The sequence below is a fragment of the Dermacentor albipictus genome, chromosome 2 (assembly GCF_038994185.2).
Source record: "Dermacentor albipictus isolate Rhodes 1998 colony chromosome 2, USDA_Dalb.pri_finalv2, whole genome shotgun sequence".
Classification (NCBI taxonomy): domain Eukaryota; kingdom Metazoa; phylum Arthropoda; class Arachnida; order Ixodida; family Ixodidae; genus Dermacentor; species Dermacentor albipictus.
The window spans coordinates 18992626-19017895 of record NC_091822.1 but is presented as its reverse complement, the minus strand read 5'-3'; the positions used below and the strand labels follow the sequence as shown (position 1 = coordinate 19017895).

Sequence of the window (25270 nt, the reverse complement as noted above, 5' to 3'; positions counted from 1 at the left end):
AAACTTCCTTTTAAACTCTGGTGTGTGCCTCTTCAATAAGAAGGAACCAACGTATTATGTCCTCACCATAATTCATACTCGTCAATAGACCTGGCGATCGGCTCCCCTTCTGTCTTCCTTGATTTAGACTGGCGTGTAACTAAACATCTATTTGGGAGTGATCACTTCCCAGTAATGCTGAACTTAGTAACCCAACATGGTTTCTCTCCACATGTCCCATGCTGGAAGCGCCTCAGCTGACTGGGAAGCTTTTAAGGAATCCACCTCCTTGTCACAAGATTTTATAAATAGTTTTAGTATAGATCATGCTGTTTCATGCCTTACCACTTGTATCATTGACACCACTGAAAGGTTCATTCCTTAAACAAGTGGCACCCCATTCAAAAGACGGGTCCCCTGGTGAAATGACAATTGTAGAGAGGCACAGAAGAGAGAAAATAAAGCTTGGCGCAAACTACGTGAATGCCCTGCAGCCGAAAATCTAATAGAATTTAAAGTGGTTAAATCCCAGAGAAGAAAGGTGCAACAACAGGCAAAGAGGGCAAGTTGGCAGAGGTTTCTTTCAGGTATAAATTTGTATACTCAAGAGGCTAAAGTATGGGATGGGCTGAAAAAACTAAAGAGACAAGAAATTCATCCGTTGGGGGGGGCCCCTAGCGAACGATGAAGCGAACAGCTTGGAAGACCAAGCTGACGCTCTTGGTGAACTCTTTCAGCACGTTTCCAGTTCTAACCATTATTCCGAGGCATTCCTAAAGCACAAACAAGTAGCAGAATGCAAGGCCATTGACCATAAATGCAGACAGAACGAAGCCTATAACCTGCCTTTTAACACTGCTGCGTTGAGAGCCTTCTTGACTGCACATCAGAGCTCTGCACCTGGACCTGACAGGATCATGTACGACATGATTAAACACCTCCCCAGTGATACTCAAATAACCCTACTCACACTTTTAACGCTATGTGGGCTGTGGGGTACCTCCCTACCGCATTGAAAGAAGCTGTTGTTGTTTCGATTCTGAAACAAGGCAAAGACCCCACATTAGTAACAAGTTACTGCCCAATTACCCTCACAAGTTGTATTTGCAAACTTTTCGAAAAAATTATAAACCGTCGACTCCTACACTTTCATGAATCAAACACTATTCTTGATCGATATCAGTGTGGTTTTAGAATAGGACGGTCTACAACCGACCACCTTGTACGCATTGAAGCAAACATTCGCAATGCTTTTGTACATAAGCAATCTTTCTTATCCGTGTTTCTCGATATGGAAAAGGTGTACGATACAACTTGGCATTACAGAATCCTGTGTGACCTGTCGATGCTGGGCATCCGCGGCAATACGTTAAACATTATCGAAAGCTACCTACACAGCCGTACATTTCAGGTGAAAATAGGTAATGCACTGTCGCATGCATTCATACAGAAAACAGGGGTACCCCAGGGAGGCGTACTGAGTTGCACGCTCTTTGTCGTTAAAATTAACACACTTCGTACACCATTACCGCCATCTATATTTCATTCCGTCTACGTAGACGACAGACAAGTAGGTTTCAAATACTGTAACCTAACAGTCTGTGAGAGACAAGTACAACAGTGCTTGAACAAAGTTTCTAAGTGGACAGACGAAAACGGGTTCAAAGTGAACCCCAACAAAAGCTCTTGTGTTCTTTTCACCAGGAAGAAAGGGCTTGCTGCGCATCGCACTGTCGAAATGTATAGGCAACGAATACCTTTGAATAAAGAGGACAAATTTCTAGGTGTTATAATTTACTCCAGGCTTACTTTCATTTCACATATAAAATATATTAAAGCGGAATGTCTAAAAACAATGAACTTAAATTCCTATCCCACACAATATGGGGTAGCGATAGAAAGTGTTTATTGAATCTTTAAAGGAGCCTAATTCGATCATGATTGGACTGTTGTGCCGTGGTATATCACCAGGCCGCCCCTGAGCGCGCTAAGGATGATCCTGTCCACCATCTAGGTATCTGGCTGGCCAATGGTGCATTCAAAACAAGCCCTGTTGAAAGCCTATATGTAGAGCCAAATGAGTGGTCACTCAATTTTCAGAGAACATACATCAGCTTCACCTATTTTCTCAAAGTGCACTCCAATCAGGAACATCCCTGCTCCACAACCATTAAATACTTTATGTATGCAACACTTTTTCTTAATAGACCCTCTATGAGACTACCTTTCTCACTGCATGTGAGAGAACTTGGCGAAGAAATGGATATCCCAATTCTTGTACATTGCCTAATGCCTCCAGCTAAGCTATTGCCGCCTTGGGAGTAGCAGGTGATAAAATGTGACTTTTGTTTGTAAAGGTCACAAACACGTTCCTGAGCTCGAAATCGCTATGCATTTCCATGAACTTCAATCGAAGTACTCCTGCCCTGCATTCTACATAGATGCATCAAAATCACATGCTGGGGTATCTTACGGTGCTGTTAGTCCCTCTTTTTATAAATCTGACGTATTGAACCCCCTAGCAATTGTCTTCGCTGCAGAAGCCTGTGCACTACTGTCTGTGGTAAAACATGTAAAGAAATTAAAACTTGACAGAGCAATCATATTCACAGACTCGGTAAGTCTTGTAAAAGCGTTAATGTCTTTATAAAAGCATACAAATCCTGTTTTTATTGATCTTTACTCAATCTTGTACAATGTTTATTTATCTCGTAGACATGTAGTGATATGCTGGTTTCCTGGCCATAGAGGAATAGAAGGAAATGTGCTTGCGAACGAAATCGCCAACCAATAGCATCGCAAGGTATTCGTTCTGCTGCAGTCCCTGCGACAGACATGAAGCCCTTCCTACGAAACAAACTGCAAAGCCACTGGCAATGCTTGTGGCATGCTGAAATGAGCAATAAGCTTCAAGTGGGTAAACCGAAATTAGGTTTCTGGCCCCCAACTGTACAAAAACACGAACAGATCTCCTATTCACTAGACTCGGAATAGGACACACATTTGGCACTCATACCTTCCTCTTGATGGGTAACGAACCTCCAACCTGTGGTAGATGTGGTGACAGGCTGATTGCCCTCCACGTCTTCTTGGAGTGTCGGGGAGCCAAAGAAGACAGGAAGAAACATTTTCTTATAGCATACCGCTATTGTGTCCCTCTTCATCCGGCTATGTTTCTTGATAAAGAACCGCTTTTTAAGAGCAAAGCAGTCGTTGCTTTCTTGAATGATGTTGAGCTACATCTTATATAAGCCCATTAAATTTGTAGCGCATCCTCTTTCCAGAGGATGCCACTATGATAGTTGTTTTGTATGGCACATTCCTTTATGTACTTGTGTTTCAAGGGCTCTTGTGAGGCAGTAGTGCTTTAGCCAATTTTAGCATTTCACATATTTTGTATATTGCATCATTCTTCCACAATGCATTTTAATGCTCATAGTACATGTCATTAGTCATTGCCATAATGTTATTACACATAGATTTTGCGCAATTTACAGCAACTCTTTTAGGCCCCTTTACAGCCACGTCACAGCAACTACACAGGACATCTATCCACTGTGAACTCATTAACACTGGCATAGCACTCTTTGGTTATACCTGGCCCTTGCGCCACTAAACATCACACATTCATTCATTCACACGAGTATATGTAGGGGTACACAACACATGCACAGAATGCGACTGAGGAGGCACGTTGCTTGTTGGCACACCCAAGAGAAAATCTCTGCATATTGTAGTTACTGCTGTACCGAAAGGCTATACACAGGGACTCCCCGATGACCTTTTATTAACTGACATCACGGGAATTTCCCGGACAATGAGCTAAAACATCTCCAAATCGTTCCGCAGCATGCGACGGCAGCACATTCAAGCAGTGCCGCACCAGCTCGCGCAAAGGAGAGAGGAGCACTCGCCACCGTGCACCCTGTCCTCCCCGCCCTTTGAAAAGGTGTATGTGTGATATTCATTGGAAGCACGTACAGTAGACCCGCGTTCATACAATATTTAAAAAATGCGAGAAAAGAATGTTTGCACCGCGAAAGTGTACCATCCAAAGTCAGTAAAAGATTTGACAGACTCAACTGGTAGTTGATACTCATGTAATGTGAAGCGTGCGTGAACCGGCGTGTGCCGAAGTTGTGGGGCATGAGCAGCCCGAGAGGAACATCATCATTCTTGCATTTTCGGCAAGCTTGCATTTGCACTCCTTGAATTCGGCCTCACTCGGCAGCTTCTTCTTCGAGCAAGGCACTTTGCAGGAAGTGTTGACGTGCCCACTCCATGTTGAAATTGTTGTGGGAGACGCCGACACGAGTAGAGGTGGGGTGTGTGCGGCCAACCCTGGACACACGTCATCATTTTCTTAATGCATGGTGTTTCGATGTGAAAGCGTCAAATGGCTACTTGAGTGAAAAATCTGGCATCGGGCATCTGTAGTGGCCTAAATTGCCATTGACCACGTCACGTGCACGCCTCGACAGAGCAGAGTAGGTGAGAGGGAACACCGGCGTGCCAGGTGTTATATGAGAGGAGAGAGCACTGCCACGATGCTATGATGCCCTCACCCTCGGAAGTCTGTGTTATCAGTGCATTCCTTGTCCGTGCAAGCTCTCACCTGCATTCTAACTGCGTCTCGGTAAAGCCAAATCAAAATGTGCTAAGTGTCTTGACAGGCTTGCCTGCGAGGAGTTCATAAATCAAAGGACCGCTCAGTGACATTCAATTCAACATTAATGCTTTCGCATGCACAACTCGAAGTGCTTAGGGTTTTTTTTACATTTTTAGATTACGACAGAAAACCACAATGAACTCTGGAGCTTTTGGGTGCCGCCGGAATATGATGCCATCAGAGTTGAATGGGACACTTGCTTCACACAACCTGCAGCAGCAAACATTGGCGCGTTGGGGTTATCATGAATCATAAGCGTGCAGTACTCTTCCAACATCATTGTACCCCACGTGCTTTGAAACAAATGAACATGCTTATTGCAGTAGGGTTGGGGGTGATAGCTGTGAATGCAGTGTGGAACGAACCAGGAGGATATTTGCTGGTACCTCAATAGCAAACTGAATTTGCACAAGTATTGAATTAAACTTTATTTGTTCCTTACTTTAAAAAAGAAAAGAGGACGGCAGATAAAACACTACGGTGTTGTAGCTTGTGTGTACCTGTGACACCCTACATTTTTCCTAAAGGTCTTCATTGCACAGCCATGACTGTGTTTTACATATTGCCACATGTAGGTAGTGGGTCGAGGGCAAGAGTGGGTCGAGCCCAGAAGAACAAAGACAGCATGTTTTCCCTGCTCGTGAGAAAATGCGCACTTTCCAAGAGCCAGCTGCTCTGCAATTTATTAAAACCCAAAGAGCACTTCTGAAGGCTCGTGACAATATTAACCAAATTCAGGGCAAGCTGATGCGGTTGACTGTTTTTGCGCACTACACTTCGAGTTGCGGTCCAACTGCACCATTTTGCTACAATTTGACTTGCCTGCTCCTGGCTGCACCCACTCAAGTGTCATTTGCGCCGCTTGCTTAAAAGTGCGGTATTTTCTCGTTTTCACAGCAATGCAACGTTTTCAGTAGGGTCATACAACCACTCCACTATATGAGTCAATGACTGATTTTCTGGACGCCCGATTTTTCAGACAAGCCTGAAAATTTGGACGCATTCGCAGCACTGCCATGTACCCCTAGAGTCGATGTACAAGAACGTCTGAAACTTCGATCGGACACACAAAAAAAAGAACCTTCACCGTCTGATTTTCTTGACTTTTTGCCATGACCGCAGGTCCGAAACGGCATTAATCGAAGCCACCATCACCGCCATCTTGATTATCTCGCTACCTCGAGCCGACGCTCTCGCGCGCAGATCCGCTGGCAGCCATAGCCACGCTGCGGCAACGCTAGGCGTAGCTACTTCAACGTTCGCCATCGGGCTTCTTGCTGTTCGGTTTTGTTTGTTCTGTGCATTGACACAATTCGCCACTGTTAGCAATGGCGCGGAAAGCATAGCGCGTTGCAAATCGCCGAAAGCCAGCTTCGCCCCGGTACAGTAGCGTTACGCGGTGAAGCCTATCAAAAGTTGGAAGGGCCAGTTGTCACAGGAGATAGCATGTTTCCTTTAATTATACACGCATGGATCCACCATCTGCTATCACAGTATGAGCACCGATACGCCTAATAGTGTACTGGCAGGCCTTTAGTGCTATTTAGAAATTTAGGTGCATATCTTTGTTCTCGTTAGCCTACAAAATTTTACTTAATTGTCCACAAAATTAAGTTCCCTGCCTACCCAAATTAAAATGCTTGCAACATAATGTGCATGATATACCATCTGTGGGGAGACAAGCTTTGGTTGCTGTTGGCTTTGTGTCTTGCTTCAATGTTGAGCAGCACTTACTGATTGCACAGTAATAACAAGCTTTGCCGAATGGCTACAGATTACTATTGTACTACCCCAAGTGTTCCAGAAAGATCAATTTCTTTTTGCTCCGAAACTGCTCCAAAATTCTGGTGTGGCTGTTCCTAAACTGCTCCAGAATGACATTTTTTCTGCTCCAAAAATTGCTCCAAATCCTAAACTTGAAGTACCACCACTGCATTTCCCACACACCACTTTAGAATGTGATTCACATTGTGCGCAGTTTACGAGACCTCAATTGGTCACAGAGCAACATGGTTGATGCACCTATGGCTGCCAATTTGATTTGATGATACCGTGAAAGGTCTCATGTATTTAAAATGCCCTGCTCAATAAAAAAACTTCAGACTTGCCATCCACTTCTGGGTAGTATTTAAATTATTGTAGATGCTTGTAACTTCGAAAATGGTCATCAGTGTTAGTGGCAGAAAGAGTGAGAGGAAGTAGAAAAGAAAAGACAGACGAAAGGGACACTCTTTCTCTGCGTGTCTTCACACTTACATCAAAAACGAGTATAACAATGCAAAACCCAGGACATACAGATGGGAACTAACAAAGGGCTGACTATCAACTAGTCCATTTCCTTCTGTATGTCCTGTGTCTTGCGCAGTTACTAATTTTTTTTATGCAACATCTACCAACAGGCCTAGGTTAGCACTCTGTTTCAGTTCACACTTTCATTTTTTTGCCATGCACATTGACAGCTTTGCACCAGATAGCCCAACATTGCACTTTGCTAAACTTTGCAAACAAATCACCATCCACGCCTGTTTGTCAAAATAAATGAAAGCAGCACTGCCTATAAGGGTGTTAGATATGCAAGCGAGAGAGCCAGTTCTGTATGCATGGCACCATGTTGCCCTCGTGCAGGAAGATTCGTCGTCTGCTCGGCCCCGCAGGCAGCCTTGCTGTTGAGACGAATGCCATGCTCGAGTCGTACGATGTGGACCACCAAGATTTCCCACCAGACATCCTAGATGACCTCGGGGTGAGCTCCGATTGGAAAGTGCCTGAGGTTAGTGAAAATTTTCCTGAAGTGTGTATCAGTCTATCATTGAAATGAGCATGCTAAGTTTGACAGTTATGTCTGCACTCATCGTGAAATGCATAGGAAGCTCCAAATTTAACATACGGGAGTAGCATCAATCACCTGCAACTGTTTTCAGAAGTTGCTGATCATCACCATGTTAGTGCTGTATTTGAAGTGGAACCGGTAGGTCTCCTCGATTTGGCTGCACTTTTTGCACTAGTTCAGGAAAGTGTCGTGCCAGTGCAGCGCCAGTTCTTGAAGTGTGAGTGTAGCGCGACGCTAGCGCTCTCAGTGCAGCGATCAAATCGAGGACAAAAGTGCAGAAACGTACAGGCCTTCGCCTGCTGCGACTGGGCGACTGTGGCTTTTCTTTTGTTGGTGTGTGCCGCGAGCTTAAACGTGTGCGCAATGGCCTTTTTGGTCCTGGGGAAATAATTTTGTATTAGTACCTAGAAATTAATTCAACTTCGGCATCATTATTCAGAAAGCATGACCGAGCGCGGTTTCCACACCTTTCTGAATCGTATCAGGCACAACGTTTCAAACGACTGACCGATGTGGTGTGAATCATAAGTAGCAGCCAGTGGTGATTATAAATAAAATTATTGGTTGGTTAGTTCACAGCACTGTTCCCTGTAAAACTGTAAGATCAAGAAATGCCATTTAAGGGGAGATGTCCCTCAAAAATATTTTTTCATTAACAATAAACCAGTGCCATCTTGAAGAGCTCGCACCAGCTCACCATGATGTCATGAATTTAAATGGCTTCTGTTCCGGCCATGTTAATTTTTTACCTGTAAAGATTGACTGCATTGTGTTAAGAAATAGTGCGACATTCTAACGGGCTAGTTGGTTCATAGCTTTAGACATTTCTTTTAACATCTAAACGTTATGGGAACTCTGCCATCATCATCATCATCATCGGAGCAACGGGCATCATCGGAACTCCGGCATCGGAGCCCGAAGTTGAAGAAATAGAGGACAAAGTGACTTGTGAGCACTAGCAGTGGTTCAAGGCTCGGCTAGGTGCTCTTGGGTGCGTCCGACCAGGACGGGCCTGCTGGCGTGGACTGAGGGACTGGGCAGTTGGCGCCCAACGTGGGGCACTGGCTGCGTTCTGGGACGGACCATGCTCATGGAGAAAGCGTGCGGTGCCCGCATTCCACAGCCAGTAGCTATGCCTGCCTGGCCTGGTGCGTGACCATCTCTGTGGCGCGAGCTGCAGCTCTGGCATTCGCTGAGGGGTGTTTTTGCCGACTCTTCCTCTTTCACCGTCATAGGGTCTGGCTTGGGGGCGTTGTGGTCTCCTGCATGCTGCTGAAGCTCCGGGCACCACCATTGGAGAAGGGACCTGCCGGCACGGTTACTGCATCAGTGCAACAAGTTGTCGAAGCACGGAGACCACGCGTGGTTCCAAACCCAGCGGCGCGGCCGTGTCCAGCCATTCGTTGGAAAGAGACGACAAGGGGACTGTTGAAGGTAAGGGAGCCGCCAAGGCATGCAAAGGCAAGCTGTCGGAGAAAACGGCTCAGAAGAACCACTCATCAGGTAGCAGAGCCAAGAACAAGAGCGGCGCATTGTCCTCATTGGAGCCCGAGGAGGGTGAAGTGTCGGATTCCGGCACAGTTCCTCAGCCCCAACCAGTGACAACCGCAGCGAAGATGACAAGGACAATGATTCCGAATAAAAGTAGTTTAACGACGGCTAGGATGAGAATGTCATGGGTGCTTGAGGTCAGTTGCCAACGATAGTGGAAGCAGCACTGTTCGAGCGACGGATCATCATCATCTGCGATCTTCCCTTCCTGTTAACAGCATGGTGCGGTGGAATGGCAGTGAGCAGGCAGCTGTTACTCTTGGCAACCTGCCGCGTGCACTCATCAGAACGAGGTTAAGGAGGAAGACCAGACCAGGTGCGCCTCTGGGTATGGTTTAGGGCCTTCTGGTTTCTGCAAGACCTCGACAACTCAGAGGCTCCATCACCTGGTCTTCTGCTTCTTTGCGAAGCTTACGTCCGCAAAGCCAGCCAGGTTTAGGGCCTTGGGGGTTCCTGGAAGACCTTGGTGACTCGAATGTTGCCTGCTCCACTGATCGTTGTTCGGTGCTGCAGTCTGCAAGGTTTGCCCACCACCAGGGGTGTGGTGCTGTTGCTACAAGCCACTGTAGGCCAGTTCCATCACCGGCTTCGCAGAGGGAGGTGCAGTATAGCAACCTTGTCATCATCTTTATCAGAGCCACCCGCTTCATCGGAACTCCGGCATCGGAGCCAGCTGTCGAAGTAGAGGACAAATTGACTCGTGAGCATAAAGATGGTTCAAGGCTCAGCTGGGCACTCTTGGGTGCGGCCAACCAGTACTGGGGTGTGCTGGCGTGGACTGAGGAACCGTGCGATTCCCACAACACTCAAAGTTATGAACCAACTAGCCCACCAGAATCTCCTAGTAAAAAAACTGCGCTCATGGTGTGGTGTGTGTTTCTTGCGTGTGACCTCGTTTCTTGCGCAGTTAAAAGAAAAATCTAAAGCTGTGAACCAACTAGCCCGCCAGAATGTCCTACTAAAATAACTGCGCTCGTTGTTTGGTATGTGTTTCTTGTGTGTGTCCTCGTTTTTCGCACAGTTAAAGGGCAATTCCAACATCGTTTTAACCATATTAAGATATTGTCATTTTCACATGGCATTGACAGTCCTGTCACCGGTAAGGTGGTTCAATTTGCTTAGAACTTCATCAGTAATATTAAATAGCCAATAAACAAGATACTGAAACCAAAACAGGCTGCTGTGTTGTGTATCGTCACGATGAGTCATTGATGTCCGATCCTGCTACCAAAATGTAAACACGCAGAATGCATGCTAAACATGCAGTACACGTGGTGCTAACACCAAAGAAGTGAAGCTGATGATGGCTCCTGATGACACAGGCAGCTTTTACAAAGTTTCCGAACAAGACAGCAGTGATTTAAACGACGATTGCAGTGACAGCGGGGTGTAGTCTCAGACGTCATGAGCACAGGGTGGCCAGTAGAAAGTCATGAGTCGGAAACGCAGCCAATCTTTAAAATTCATTCTCAGGAAACTAAATTACTTGCAGCCATATAGTTTGGCACAGATAATCAGAATGCAAAAAATGAACACGTATTGAAGATTTTATTAACATCAGTGGACATCAAAAAATCGCCAGAGTTGCTCTTTAAAAGAACGTCTTGAAGCTATGAACGAACTAGCCTGCCAGAACGTCCTACTAAAAAAAAAGCTGTGTTTGTAGTGTGGTGCATGTTTATTTCGTGTGTCCCCGTTTTTCGCGCAGCTAAAAGAAAAATCTAAAGCTATGAACCAACTAGCCCACCAGAATGTCCTACTAAACTGTGCTTGTGGTGTGGTGTGTGTTTCTTCCATGTGTCCTCATTTTTTGCGCAGTTAAAAGAAACATCTAATGTTAAAACAAAGCCAAACACCAAACTTCGCAAGTTGCAAGAACCTTTACTCTGCATTTACGGCCCAAATACGAGAAAGTACCGTGGTTATTTATATGCAACATGATTGTAATGCATGGGTCGACTTTCCAGTCACGCGAAAAAAAAAAAAATAAGTAAGGCGGGATAAACACAAGATGAACATAAAAAAACATAGTACCTTTATTCAAGGAATCACAATTCGGAAACAAGTTCTCTTCACTTATCCGAGAAGGAGGCAGAGCATTTCTTGGGTTGTATTCCTGAGCCACCAATGCCAGAGATAGTCTCACTTGCAAAAAATTTTGTGTGAGTCAGCACCGAATGCGTCCCCAACAAATGTTTCTGTCGCTTGGGCAAATTCAGTCATCGCACAATGCCAAGAGTGCTGTTGGCCGTGTACTTTGAGGAGTTCAGTGCCGGGACAAGCGTGTCACAAAAATGAAACTATCTCTGAAAGTGATCGCCTGAGGATCGTAGTCTTCCGTGTCGTCGAGCTTATTCGAAATTAAACACTTCACTTGGGATAAATTGGCTATAAATGTGTAGAGTATACTACCAATGTAATCTTGGCAAAGCTGCAGGGCTAGTAATTGCCTAATTTTCTTATGAGCAGTTTTTACATAGCGCCTAAGCAGACGAAGCATGTACCTGGTGGTGAGAGGTAGTGAGCAGATATGGTGAAAGGCCCGGAACCGTACACGACAGCTGATTTCTCAGTTGTGCCCAGGTGCATCGCTTGCTGAAACGTGCAAGTTGATGAGTGTCTCTCTCGGCATGCTTTCTCGTTTCACATACAGCTTGAGCTGTTGCAAGAATGCCGACGTGTTGTGTGGCTGTCAGGTGCTCGGACAGCTCCTATAAGCTCTAGTTTTCTAATATATTTTTAGTTCATCAAAATTTCATTTAGTTATTTTTCTGTGCCCCCTGGAAGTGAAAAACGTAGGGTCTCTTGTGCAACTTAGGCACTTCATATCATGACTGAGAGAGTGTTATAACATAGCCTGCCTTGTTCCACGTAGAGCACAGATTGCAAGGACAGTGCATAACTTTTTTGTTTTGTTTTGCTTTAGTGTTTAAAGAAAACATTTTCCACCTCAGCTGCCATTTTAAAGTTTTAGTCAGGTGCATTTTGGGAAACCGCTGGACAATGTTCTTGATAATGGCAGTTGACATTCAGGAGAATAGTGCTAACTGTATCAGTAGTGTTTTTTAGTGTTTATTTCTGCTTCTTGTTTAATTGAACCCACTAGATAATTGTATCAATATCGTCTGCCTTCTCATGACAGAATTAAAAGCCTCCTGAACCACCCCTCAAGCTTTGTGAAAAAGCACATTCTGCGGATAGCACATGCTGCTTTGAAAATCTCGGCCAAATTTTGCACTCAAGCGCAGTGCATGGGGCTCGGAAGGGGAGTGTGCAGTCGCCTTTTTCTCACGCTCTCGTTTCAAAAGAAGCTTTCTCCACGCCTGTTTCATCATGATTTCCATAGACAGCTGCTATTGGCCAATAGCCGACATCAATCAAGAAGCATGAACCGACAGTCGTCTGCCCCCATAGGAATAAAACTCGGACACGATTGCTTATCAGTGTCATAGCCGCCGGGTCTTGCTTATTTGGATTAGCGTGGGACACTCAACTAGCCTCTAACTATACAAAACTTAGGCCCAGATTACACGTACGCTGTGCCTGCCGTGCCTTGCGAGGAATGGCGGTTAGCATCTATAAGGGACACACGCCACTGCGCTGTTGCTGCTCCTAGCTAGGCATGCTTCATACTGAACTTCGTATTGAGCACTCTCCAAGCTAGATTTGCCTCCCATCGTCCATGCAGGACAGCACGCGCCACGTGGCATGCCCCCCACCTGGCAGTCGCTTCCGCTTGGCATAAATACCTCACCGGGGTGCCTCATACGAGGTGCTGCAACATACTTTGCTCGCCGTAACTTTTTATACCGGGCATCACCACTCTGTCACCACCAGCGCTTCTTCAGAATGGAGGGCATTGAGGGCAAATGGAGAAGGCAGAAAGCGCACCATGTAAGCTCGTACATTCGACTTCCGTTAATTCAGCCCTGATGAAACCGACAAAATTGATCAAATTGTCTGGTGGATCGAATTAAACGAGATGAAAAAATGCTAAAACACACCGCTGAATAATTTGGCAGTATTTGCCCTATTCTAGCAGGCCTCCAAATCAAATGCTGCCCACTATGTATGTGTCCAAAATAGTAAACTGCCGTAGAAATCACATTAAAGCTGCTGATGAAAATAGAAATCTAATGCGCACCTTATTTTTTAACAAGATTGTTGCACAATTGTGCTCTTTTTTTTTCTTAAATTAGCTTCGCCACATGGTTTTTAGTCAACTTTGCTGCAGTACACAACTGTTATGCAGCAGAGTATGCGATTGTTACGAAGGTGGTTTTAATTTTCGTGACCAACTGCATGGTGCAGGCAATTTTTGGCCTAATTTTCTTTAAAAGAAAAACTGGAAAGGTTCGCATTAGAATTAAGTAAATAAAACATTGTGAGCTACAGTTATTGATTGAAAATCTTCTTAGTGTGTGCCGATAGTAGGCGTTTTTGATGAGCGTTGACATATGCTTGATCCATTCACTGTCCCCTAGGTTCCGCTGAAACAGACGCTGTGACTAAAGTGTTCGCTATCGGGGTACTTGTTGGGGTCAGGTGCTTGTGTACCAATTGGTCAAGTTCAAATTACCTCGCAGGGGCGGCGGCGTCAGCAGTCGTTTGGTGTGTTGTGACACCACGTTCCCTAGCGAATGAGGGTTGGACTCTCGCGCGTAGCCGTGCGTGGCTTAGCCGTATTTGGTGAAAGGGAGATCCTGGAGGTGGAGCTAATTCCGGGTGTTCAGACCTTTAAGGCAAAGGCAACACACCTCTTTGGTCTCTGCTTCACATAGACGGCACCTGCAGACTGACCCACCTGGAGGAAATCAGCAGTCGCCTTTTCCTGTCCTCCTATTTGATCTTCGTCTTTCTCTCTCGCCTTTTAATCTTTCTTGTCCTCTGTTTACTTCTCACTTCCGAGTTTCCCGACACCAATGGTTGACCTTGTGTGGCTAGCCAGTCTTGATTATGCTGTATTTGGTTATAGCAGTGATGTACAGCTGGCACTGGCAAGTCTTTCCTTGCAGGAACTTCTGTCGTGTCCCCCTGTTGGGCTTCATGGTGGGTGGTTGGCATCACTGCCGAAAACCCCATCTACACTTATGGAGAATGCTTTCCCTAAGCTGTCTGATTGCCCTCAGAAACAAGGGCGCACTGAAGATGCCTTCCAGTTTTTCAGACGCTAAGTCCACAATTTCCCCGTTTCCGTGTAATTCACTCAGAAAAACCAGACAAGCCAGTGCAAAGCATTTGACCGTTCCTTGTTTCAAAGTCTTTGACTTAAGTTTTTCGTCCAGGTTATGAGGCTTCAAGGTTTCCAAGTGCTAATCTCCTCTTCGAGCTCCACGATCACAAGCAATTATGAGAAATTGCCCAAACTAGTATCATTTGGGGAGGCCGAAATAACAATAACCCCACACCGTACCATGAACCCCACTCGCGGCATTGTCTTGGATGATGATTTGGTCGAGCTGACTCAATCTGAACTCTTGTAGGGCTTCAGTGAGCAAAATGTTATCAATGTCAGAAGAATTATGATGAGGCGGGACGGCAAAGAAATCCAGTCCAAGCACCTTATACTCACCTTCGGCTCAAGTGTCCTGCTCGAGTGCATTGAGGCCTGGTACATCAAGCTTCGCATTAGGCCATACGTACCAAATCCCCTCAGATATTTAAAATGCCAGTGTTTTGGCCACAGCTCGCAGAGCTGCTGAGGCCACCAAACTGGTGCAAAATGCAGTGCCCATGAACACATCTCTGAATTTTGAGAGAACTCTCTGCACTATGTGAACTGTGATGGTGAGCACGCTGCGCACTTACAGTCATGCCCATCCTGGAAAAAAGAAAAGAAAATTGTAACAACTAAAGTAAGGGAAAAACATAAGTTTCAAGGAGGCATGCAGACGGGGATTCTACCTGCCCAAGAACACTATTGCCAATGTGATGCGTCAGGGCGCAGTGACACAACAGCTTCCGGTGGATGTTCGGCCCACACGCAATGAGCTGATGGTGATGCCACAGACATAAACGAAGGTTGCTGTGTGTTCAAAAGACACATCTGAAACCTACAAACACTAACTTTCTTTGCAACTACACCATCTTCCGAAAAGACCGCGGCGAGGCTAACACCTCCGGCTGTGTAGCAATAGCAACCAACAAGTCTGTAGCTTGCTGACACGTCGCCATTCAGATGCTGAAGTGGCGTCAGTTCGGGCAATCATTTTTAATAATCTCGTCACTGTGTGTTCTGTACACATACCTCCTAACTATCATCTCAGCAAAAGCAATTTCTATAACATCATTGATCACCTTCCGGACCCCCTACATCTTCCGGACCCCCAAGCAAGGGTGATTTTAATGCCCATAAAACGATGTGGGGAGACTCGCAGTGCCACGCGAGAGGTCGATTTATTGAAAATTTTCTTCTGACCTCTAGTGCTTGCCTGTTTAATAAGATGGAGCTGACCCATTACAGCGACCAGCACAAAAGTTATTCATCGATAGTTCTAGCAATTGGTTCTTCGTCTCTTCTGCCTCACTTGGAATGGAACGTCATCAATAAACTTTATTGAAGTCACCACTTTGCTGTAACTTTACATCTTGTAACTCTGCATGAAAACCCACCCCACATTCCTCAATGGAAATTAGCATCGGCAGACTGGGTGCATCTTAAAAGATCTACTTTTCTACCACATGATATTATAAACAATTTTAACATAGATGATGCTGTTGTACATTATACCGTTTTTATTATTGATGCAGCCGAAAGGTTTATCCCGCAAACAAATGGTGGTTCAGTTACAAGACATGTTCCCTGGTGGAACAAAGACTGTAGAAAGGTGTGAAAGAGGCAGAATAAGGCATGAGGCGCATTATGCAGCTTGCCAAACGCCGAAAATCTTAATTCAATTTTTAAAAAAGGAATCACAGGGAAGGCAGACACGATATCAGGCAAAGAGAGAAAGCTGGGTGACGTTCCTCTTGGGTAATAATTTATACACGCAGGAGGCGAAAGTGTGGAATGACTTAAGAAAGCTAAAAGGGCAACATATCCATCCGTTGCTTCTGGTGAACGAGCAAGGGAATACTTTGCAAGACCAGGCAGACTCTCCTGGGGAGCACTTTGAGCGTGTGTCAGTCTTAATCCATTATTCTCAATCCTTCCTTGTGGGGATGCGCGACCCTCGCGCCTCCCCTGATGTTTTTCCCGCATAGCGCGTCTCCTGTACTCCCGCTTCGCTGCGTGGCCTGCGTGACGCCCGCGCGGTTGATGTGGTTGAAGCGCAGTGCGAGAGATGGCGCGAGTGTTGCGCTGCTAATGCCGCGAGGTTACTTGGGCGCCGAAAGGAAGGCGCCTGCTCTCTTTGGGTTCGGGAAGCAAGCGGTACGGACATGCCGTGCCGCACGCCGACCGATGCTTCGGCGAGACCGTCTCGCGTGGCCGCCTTCGAACGCGCCACGATTCGCGTGACTATGCACGCGAACGACCCGGCGTTGGGATCCAGCATGGGGCGAACATATTCGCTCGCGAGGACGCGGTGAGTCGGACTTCTAGATTTGTCGCGCGCCCATCGGCATGTTTTGTGGATAGCAACTCGGCTAGCAGGCATTGATGTATGAAAGGTGCAATAAATGCCCTTGTGATTGTTTGCACTACTGTGTTGTCGTTCCTTTGTCCCAAGAGTACGGTGGGAGATATCCCAGATCAGACCCCACATCCTTAAATACAAACAAATAGAAGGATCAAAAGCGTGGCAGTTTGGGCGAGTTGGTATGTCATGACTGTTATAGGTCCTCTTTCCTGTGACAAGAACCACAAAAATAAGTTTGTTAATTGCACACATTGTGTCGTTTATTGTTTTCCACTCAAGTGCAGAAAACGTTACGTTGGTCAGACTGGCCGATGTCTGAATGACAGGCTGCGCAAACATCGTTACAATGCCAAGAATTGTATTACAGCTGGGGGGTTTCTGGCGTAGCACTGCAAAACGTGTGGTTGCGAACCTGTCTTAGAGGAATGCGTCATTCTTGGTCGCAGTCGTAATCAGCTCACAAGAGAAATCATCGAAGCAAAGGCTATCATTGGTCTGGGCCACGCATGTGTAAGCTCACCTTCATTATCATTATCAAACAATGAATTGGCGTATCTGCGACTGCAGCCACAGGCTGTCTGAATATGTTACCACTTGGTTACTATCAGTTTTGCTGCTTCATTTCTTTGTTATCTCCTGATGTCATATGGTTTGCCGAGTGTATAAGTAGTCTTGTGTCACGAAATAAACTGTCAGTTGGAAGTTAGCGCTCACTCTGTTTCCCGTTCCCTTTGATTACCCCTACCTCATTCTTTTTTGCTCTTCCGAGCTGCGCTACAAGCCTATAACAGAAATAGAAGGATGTAAGCCAGTCGTATGTAAACGCAGACAGAACAGACCGTATAACCGGCCTTCCAGTATTGCCGAGTTGAGAGCTGCCTTGATCACATTCAAGAGCTCTGCACCGGGACCTGACAGAGTCATGTGCAACATGATCAAAAACTTACCCACTGACACTTAAGTTAAACTACTTGCACTTTTCAACACTATTTGGGCTGCCGAATACCTTCCATCCACGTGGAAAGAAGCGATTGTGGTCCCTGCTTTGAAGCATGATAAAGACCCTTCCTTGGTGGTAAGTTATCACCTGATAGCTCTTACAAGTTGCCTGTGAAAGCTTTTTGAAAAAATAAATAATTGTAGACTTATACATTTCCTTGAACTCAACAATATGCTTCATCCGTATCAGTGTGACTTAAGAGAAGGGCGGTTCACAGATGATCATCTTGTGGACATTGAAGGATATATCCGCGGTGCATTTGTAGATAAACAGTTTTTCTTATTGATATTTCACAATATGGAGAAGGTGTATGAAACAACGTGGCCTTACGGGATCTTGTGAGACTTGTCGGGAATGGGCATTAGTGGAAATATGGTAAACATAATAGAAAGCTATTTGTCGAATCGTATCTTCCACATATCTTCTTTTATACAAGAAACTGGTGTACCCCTGGGTGGCGTGCTTAGCTGCATGCTCTTTGTCGTGAAAATAAACACGCTTCGTGCTTCTTTACCACCAGCCATTTTTTATTCCGTCTACGTGGACGACATTCAAATAGGCTTCAAATGCTGTAGCCTTGCAGTATGAGAGAGGCAGGTACAGCAGGGCTTGAACAAGGTGTCCAAGTGGGCAGACAAAAACAGATTTAAAATCAACCCCCACAAAATCCTTTGTATTCTTTTTACAAGAAAGGGAGGCCTGGTTCCAGATCCTTGTGTAGCACTGTATGGACAACAAATACCTGTCAACAAAGACCATAATTTCTAAGTATTATACTTGAATCAAGGCTTACTTTCATTCCACACATTGAATATGTTAAAGAAAGATGTCTAAAAACAATCAACTTACTGAAAATTCTATCCTGCACAAAATGGGTTACCGACAGGAAGTGTTTCATGAATCTTTATCAGAGCCTAATTCGATCACCATTGGACTATGGGGCCGTCATATATAACTCTGCCACCCTGAGCGGGCTAAAGATGCTAGATCTTGTCCACTGTCTAGGTATCTGCTTAGCCGCTGGTGCTTGCCGGACAAGCCCGATTGAAAGCTTATATGCAGAATCAAATGAATGGTCACTCCATCTCTAGAGAACTTAAATCAGCCTCACACATTTTATCAAAATACGCTCTAATCATGAATATCCACGATTTAATACCGTTAATGATATGATGTGTGCTACACTTTCCCGTAATTGTCCCTCTGTAAGACGGCCTTTCTCGTTGCGTGTGAGGGAGCTTAGCAATGAAATGCATGTCCCACTCCTTGAGCATTGCTTAATGCATCCAACCAACCTCCTTGGGAGTGGCAGGTGGTAGAATGTGACATATCCTTTCTAGAAGTTACAAAGCATGCCCCAGAGTTCGAAATCTGAATGCATTTCCCAGAACTCCTGTACATGCACAGCTGCACAGAGTTCTACACAGACGCTTCGAAGTCAAATGCCGGGGTGTCCTACGCAGCCATTTGGTCCATCCTTCTCAGAATCCGATATACTCTATCCGGAAACAAGTATCTTTATGGTCGAGGCCCACGCACTATTGTTGGCTGTGAAGCATATAAGAAAATCAGAACTCCAAAAAGTACTTATATATACAGACTCCCTAAGCGTTGTGAAGGCCTTGATGTCCCTCTGTAAGCACAAAAATCCAGTACTTGATGAACTCTATTCCATCCTGTGTAAAGCGTATTTATCTAACAAGCGTGTGATTATATGCTGGGTGCCTGGCCATAGGGGCATCGAGGGTAATGTTCTCACACACGAGATGGCCACGTCAGTTGCATTGCAAGCTTTTAAACCTGCAGGTGCTGTCCTTGTCACAGATCTGAGGCCTTTCTTATGAAGAAAACTGCGAAACCGCTGGCAACGCTTGTGGGACGCAGAAACAAATAATAAGCTGCACGTGATAAAGCGACAGTGAGGTTTTTGGCCCTCCGCAACAAAGTCGTGCCGAACAGGTGTCTTATTCTGTCGTCTAGGAATAGGACACACATTTGGTACCCACAATTTTCTACTTGCTGGAAATGAATCTCCAAGCTGTGGTAGATGTGGTGGCAGGCTGACAGTCCTCCATGTCCTCCTGGAGTGTCGGGAGGCCGAATTTGAGAGAAAGAGACATTTCCCCTAACATACCAGCAGCACATCCCTCATCATCCTGTAATGTTTCTTGGTCCATAACCGTTTTTGATACCAACACATTCCTAGGTTTCCTGAAAGATTGGTCTTACATGGTCTTAGCCCTATACATTGAAGTGCTTCCGCTCTTCAGAGGATGCCACTGTGATACTCTTAGTATAGCACATGCGGCCAGGGCCTTGTGTTTCAAGGGCTCTGGTGAGGCAGTAGTGCTGTAGCCAATTTTTGCATTTTACATGTTTTGTATAGCATGTTATTTTTTTGCAATGCCCTTCAAGGCTCATAGCACACGTCATTAGTCATCGCCATAATCTTATTACACATTTATTTTATGCACTTTACAGCGACTATTTTTAGGCCCCTTTACAGCCATGTCACATCAACTTCATAGAACTCTGCATTCCATTGCGAAATCGCTAACACTGGCATGGCACTCTTTGGCCATACCTAACCCTTGCACCACTAAACAACACAGATTCATTCATTCAAATTCAAATTCAAATTCAAATTACCTGGCGAAGGCCGCTTTTAGAATCGAAATAACAAAACGTTGGGCCCGTGGAAATACATGGGCACAGGTCAGGATGTTCGGCTTGGGTCGAATTAACAGAAAAAAAAAATCAAATTAAGCAGAGTCAAATTAACGGAAGTCTACCGTAGTAGGTCTGTTCGAAAAAATGCTCTCTATAATATATTCCTTGCAGGTACCATACTTGCTCGAAAGCATTTTTGAGCCTTTAAATGAAATGTGATTAAAGGCGCCTTTAACTAAAGTCAACTGTATAAAGCGGCAGTGAGTTATGTACGTAGTGGTACAAGTTTTGCAAATTGGGAGTAAGAAATCCTTCATTGGCCCTGTGGTGTGATTGAAAACAAACATTTTGAATAGGTATAGCCTACAGCATGAAGAGAAGACTGATATGGGTTTAAGGGGAGAATGGGTGCACTACTTCTGTCTGTTTGCACAAGTTGTTCATCACGGTATATGGTTCTAAATCTGAGTTTACCAGCTGGCTTTAACTTAAGCCATACTCGGCATTATTTGGAGCTGAGCGTGTCTAGTACAAACTGCTAAAGTGCTTGTATCATAGTTTTGTAACTCATTGTGAAGTGGCCCATGGTGTGCCATGGCTTTTTAGGAAGAGCTGTCGGGACGACGAGACTTTCGAGACGAGCTGGTGTTCACCGTGGACCCAAAGACGGCGCGGGATCTGGACGACGCCATTTCGTGTCGCCGGCTGGTCGTACCTGAAGGCGATCAGCAGGAGCTGTGGGAGGTGGGCGTGCACATAGCTGACGTGTCACGCTTTGTGCGGCCAGGAACGCAGCTTGACCAGGCGGCCCAGAAGCGAGCAACCAGCGTCTACCTCGTGGAGCGGGTGAGTGGGGCCCTCTTAGGGTGCGTAAATATTCGAAAATTTAAAATATTATTTTTTATATTTCTATTCAATTCAAAAAGTAGGTAATAAACAATTTTTTTCAATATTCGGTTGGAAATGAATACCTGAAACAAATTTACTATATTGCTGGCTGTGTGGTAGCAAATACAGTTATCAACAGTTTCTTCTGTCTAAGCTGAGAATGTGTGTCTGATTTTGTGCTGAATTTTCTGACAATTACGTGCTGCTTGGCTAAATTTCGCCTGTAAAGCATGCTTGGCCCCTGGGCATCTAAACAACGCGGAAAAGCCAGCCTCTCACTAGTTAGGGCTTGCGGACAGTGAGGGTGCCCTCTTTTGCAGCGCCACCCTCAATGCGAGCCGATGTCTGGACAGAAAATGCGATGGCACAGGGTCAGATGCCTGCGAGTTTGTGGGCACGTGCAGTTGTATAGTAAGGCAGACAGCTAGTGGGAATTATTCAATTGTACAAGTTAGCATGAGCCAAACACACAATATTGTTACGCGAACGAAGGATTAAGAACTGGAGACTATTTACAAAGTATATTTACAAAAGATAAATGCAGCACTGGCCAGTTCAACCAACAGCTCAAGAGCCAGCAAGCATTCATCATCTTCGCTGGGGCGCATGCCTGCATTGTCCACGAGAAACACGCAATATGCATGTATCATTATCCCCGGCGGCAGCAGCACCGTCCCGGTGCGTCTAAATATCGGTGATAACTGGAGAGTGATATGGCTTGAGGCGTGGGGCATGCACAACGTCAGTGGAATTTGGGGCAGATGAGGCACTGCTACAGACTGGGGCAATTTCTTACGTAACTGGAGTCACGGCACGCAGCACTCTATATGGGCCTCTGTACCGAGACAGGAGTTTTTCTGACAGGCCAGCATGACTTGTCGGGGACCAAAGGAGTACCAGAGATCCAGGCGAAAAGTGGACGTCTCTGTGTTGGCGATCGCACAAATGCCATTGCTTCTATTGCGAGGTTAGGAGGCGAGTGCGGGCATTTAGCATAATGGCTTACAAGTCTAATTCTTTACCGTGGACAATGTAATTACGATGTTCCAACATGTTAAAGGGACGTTAAAGGCAACTAAGTCGAGGTGGACTCTTTAAATACCATTCCCGTAACCTCGCAACGCTTGTTTCGTGCCAACAAAAGACTTAGTTTATGAGAAATTTTCATCTGAAGTGTCCAAATGCATTTTTCAAAATTCAAATCTCCCGCCACCCAGCCAGGGAAGTGGCGATGTTGCATACGCCACCACCACCCCTTGTTGTAATTGCTGACTAAAACAGCGCCTGACAGACGGCAGTACCAAGCCAAGACAGAGTGGTGGATTCGCCACTTTAGCTGCTTTTTGGTCAAGTGGCGCAGACCGTTCGGGCATCCTGTGACATCACATGGAAGTTGAATTCTCTGCTACTTGCAGTTTGTGCGATTTTCGCAAGCCAGCAAAACCAGTGCAGCTTTACGCGATAACGAAACTACTGAAACGCGAAAGCGTGGACGTGGGAAAACGAAACCTTTTGACCGCCCGCATCGTTGTCAAGAGTCATTTCAACGAGTTCTTTTTTCTAAAAATTTAACAGAACTGGACAAGTAGCATTTTACTTCCTCTTAGAATACAATACAAGGATGGTTTTTGCAACAAGTTGTTGAGTGCTAGTAACGGAATTTAACTGAGGAATGCTTTCGTCATCGGGCAAGTACTTGAATGTTCCGGGGAAGTCTCTAATCATGTCCTTCATTTACCTCAGTTTCTCGATTATAAAGGCTCTGTTTGAGATATTATTGACGCTTTAGAGATTTTCTAGCATTAATCTATCACTTTAGCTTGACTTAATGTTTGCCTTTAGTGTCCCTTTAAAGTTAACCAAACTTGCTAATAAATGAATGTGCAAATCGTTATTCGATATTCAAAGCCAAGTGTTCGTATTCGATTCGTATTCAAGAATATTGATATTCGCACACCCCTAGCTATTTTAATTCAACAGAACCAAACATTGCTTTATAAATTTGTGGGAAACCTGACCTATACCCGGTGCAGTTTAGTAGGCAACTAGAATGAAATTGGGGAGAGAATCATGTGAGTCAAAGAGCAGGCAACATAACCACACGACATGACAGGAATTCATGCTGTGCCTATTTGACACTTTCATTTCGGTTTCCAGCTTTCACCGTGACCATGTTAACCACATATAATAATAACTAGGCTGGCTTCAGAGGCAGCAATTGAAGTGGGAGGCAAGCACCAAGTCAACCAGTAAGCAAGCTCTCCCAATTAACAAAGGACCTAACAAAGAAACGAAAATAAAAGCGTCCAACTCAAGAGATAAGATAGAATTCGCGGAACTGTCAAAACTGATCAACAAGGCGAAAATAAGTGATATTCAATACTATAACGTGAGAAAGACTGAAGCCGTAAAAAATTAACACAGCCTGAAATCAGTGAGAAAGAAATTTGGCATAGGACAAACCAAGATGTATGCACTAAAACATAAGCAGGGTAATATCAGCAAGCTCGAAGATATAGTAAAAGCAGAGGAAGAATTCTATACTCACCTGTACAGTACCCAGGGGAGTCGGGATACCTCAATTAGAAACAGTAATGAACAGGATGCAGAAACTCCTCCTATAACTAGCGATGAGGTCAGAAGGGCCCTGCAAGACATGAAACGAGGAAGTGCGGCAAGAGAAGATGGAATAACAGTCGATTTTATCATAGATGGAGGAGGCATAATGCTAGGAAAACTGGCGGCTCTCTATACGAAGTGTCTATCGACTGCAAGGGTCCCAAAAAACTGGAAGAATGCAAACATTATACCAATCCACAAAAAGGGCGATGTTAACGAATTGAAAAATTATAGGCCCATTAGCTTACTCCCAGTATAACATAAAATATTCAGAGCCAGACAACGCTGCACTAACCGCTTCCAGTACCCTTGCTTGACGCACTTAAAGGGCCCCTGAAACGGTTCGGACAAATTTTGTAGACGCGTAGGGTACAGCTTAAGTAGAACATTCGCACCACTATTTAAGTGAAGCGTTACGTATTAATGGAGCTACAAGCGATTAGAAGTTACCCTCCTCCCTAGCCATGCTTTTCCTCCTCAACTCGATCGCCGAGCGAGCGGGGCTAATCTCCACCTTCACTGGTTTGCGTCACGATGCGACGTCACATCGTCCACTTCCGGTTGGTTTGGAGCCCGCCGTCGACCTCAAGCGAGAGCTATCGTAGCAGCATGCGTTGCGAGCATTCTGTCGTAGCGCTGAACGTGTCTCGTATTCCGGTAACCACAGGCAAGCTGGTCATTTCGGCAAATGACTGGAGGCATAGACTCAAGCTGATGAAGGAACTTTAGCATAGACGTACGTGAGCGGCCTGATCGGTCTGCACAGTCCAGACACTTGTTGGCGCAGCGCTTAACCAACCAAACAAAGCCCTAATATTGCTCTAACCAAGTGAAAAGATTTTAAACATTTATAAAAACAACGCGTTGATGATTACACTCCTGCGAAAAATACACACCAGCAGCAAACAAAGAATACACTTCGTTGCTGCTATTGTCTATGGTTGAGCTCTGTGCCACCAGGTGGCTGCACCGTGCAGACCATTCACATTTGCCCTTCTGCTCATCTCGTGGCTCATCCTGCTACGCACAGTCAAGCGGCCAGACCCTGTCCCCTTGCGCTTGTGTTTGCCCTAATACCGGACTCGCGGAACGCTATTGCGTTACTTATCTTCCGGTGTAAAGTCACGGCCACAAACGTACAAATCCTGGCGCCGATCGGATAGCGGCAGTCCAATGCGCAGCAGCCAGTTCGCTCGTATGCTGCCTTGCAGAGGGACACGATGTCGGAGCTTGACATATTGCCAGTAGCTACGTTTGCAGTCCACAAGGCAACAAAGTCGAATCATAGTGCTTGGAAAAGACTGAGACCGACTCTGACCGCGGAGCTCTCGTCAAAATGGAGTACGTTGTAACACAAGCAGACGACACTTGCTGTGTGCCGGAAGTGCTTAAGTGTACTGAAAAATTGTTCTTGTGCATTCTCTTATGTTACTTTCTTTTTATAAAAACAAATAAACTAACATTCCAACTATTAGGAAGATCAT

The 25270-nt window shown here is 45.3% G+C and overlaps 1 protein-coding gene across 2 annotated transcripts in view; it reads left to right on the top strand.

Annotated features, from left to right (window-relative positions):
* The window catches only part of LOC135918462 (DIS3-like exonuclease 2), a 266232-nt gene that overhangs the window by 171538 nt on the left and 69424 nt on the right, over positions 1-25270 (top strand). For both annotated transcript variants that reach the window (XM_065452101.2, XM_070533505.1), the window contains 2 exons: positions 7274-7418; positions 20886-21125. In XM_065452101.2, the coding sequence (XP_065308173.2) occupies positions 7274-7418; positions 20886-21125 (385 nt within the window). The remainder of the gene's footprint in view (positions 1-7273; positions 7419-20885; positions 21126-25270) is intronic.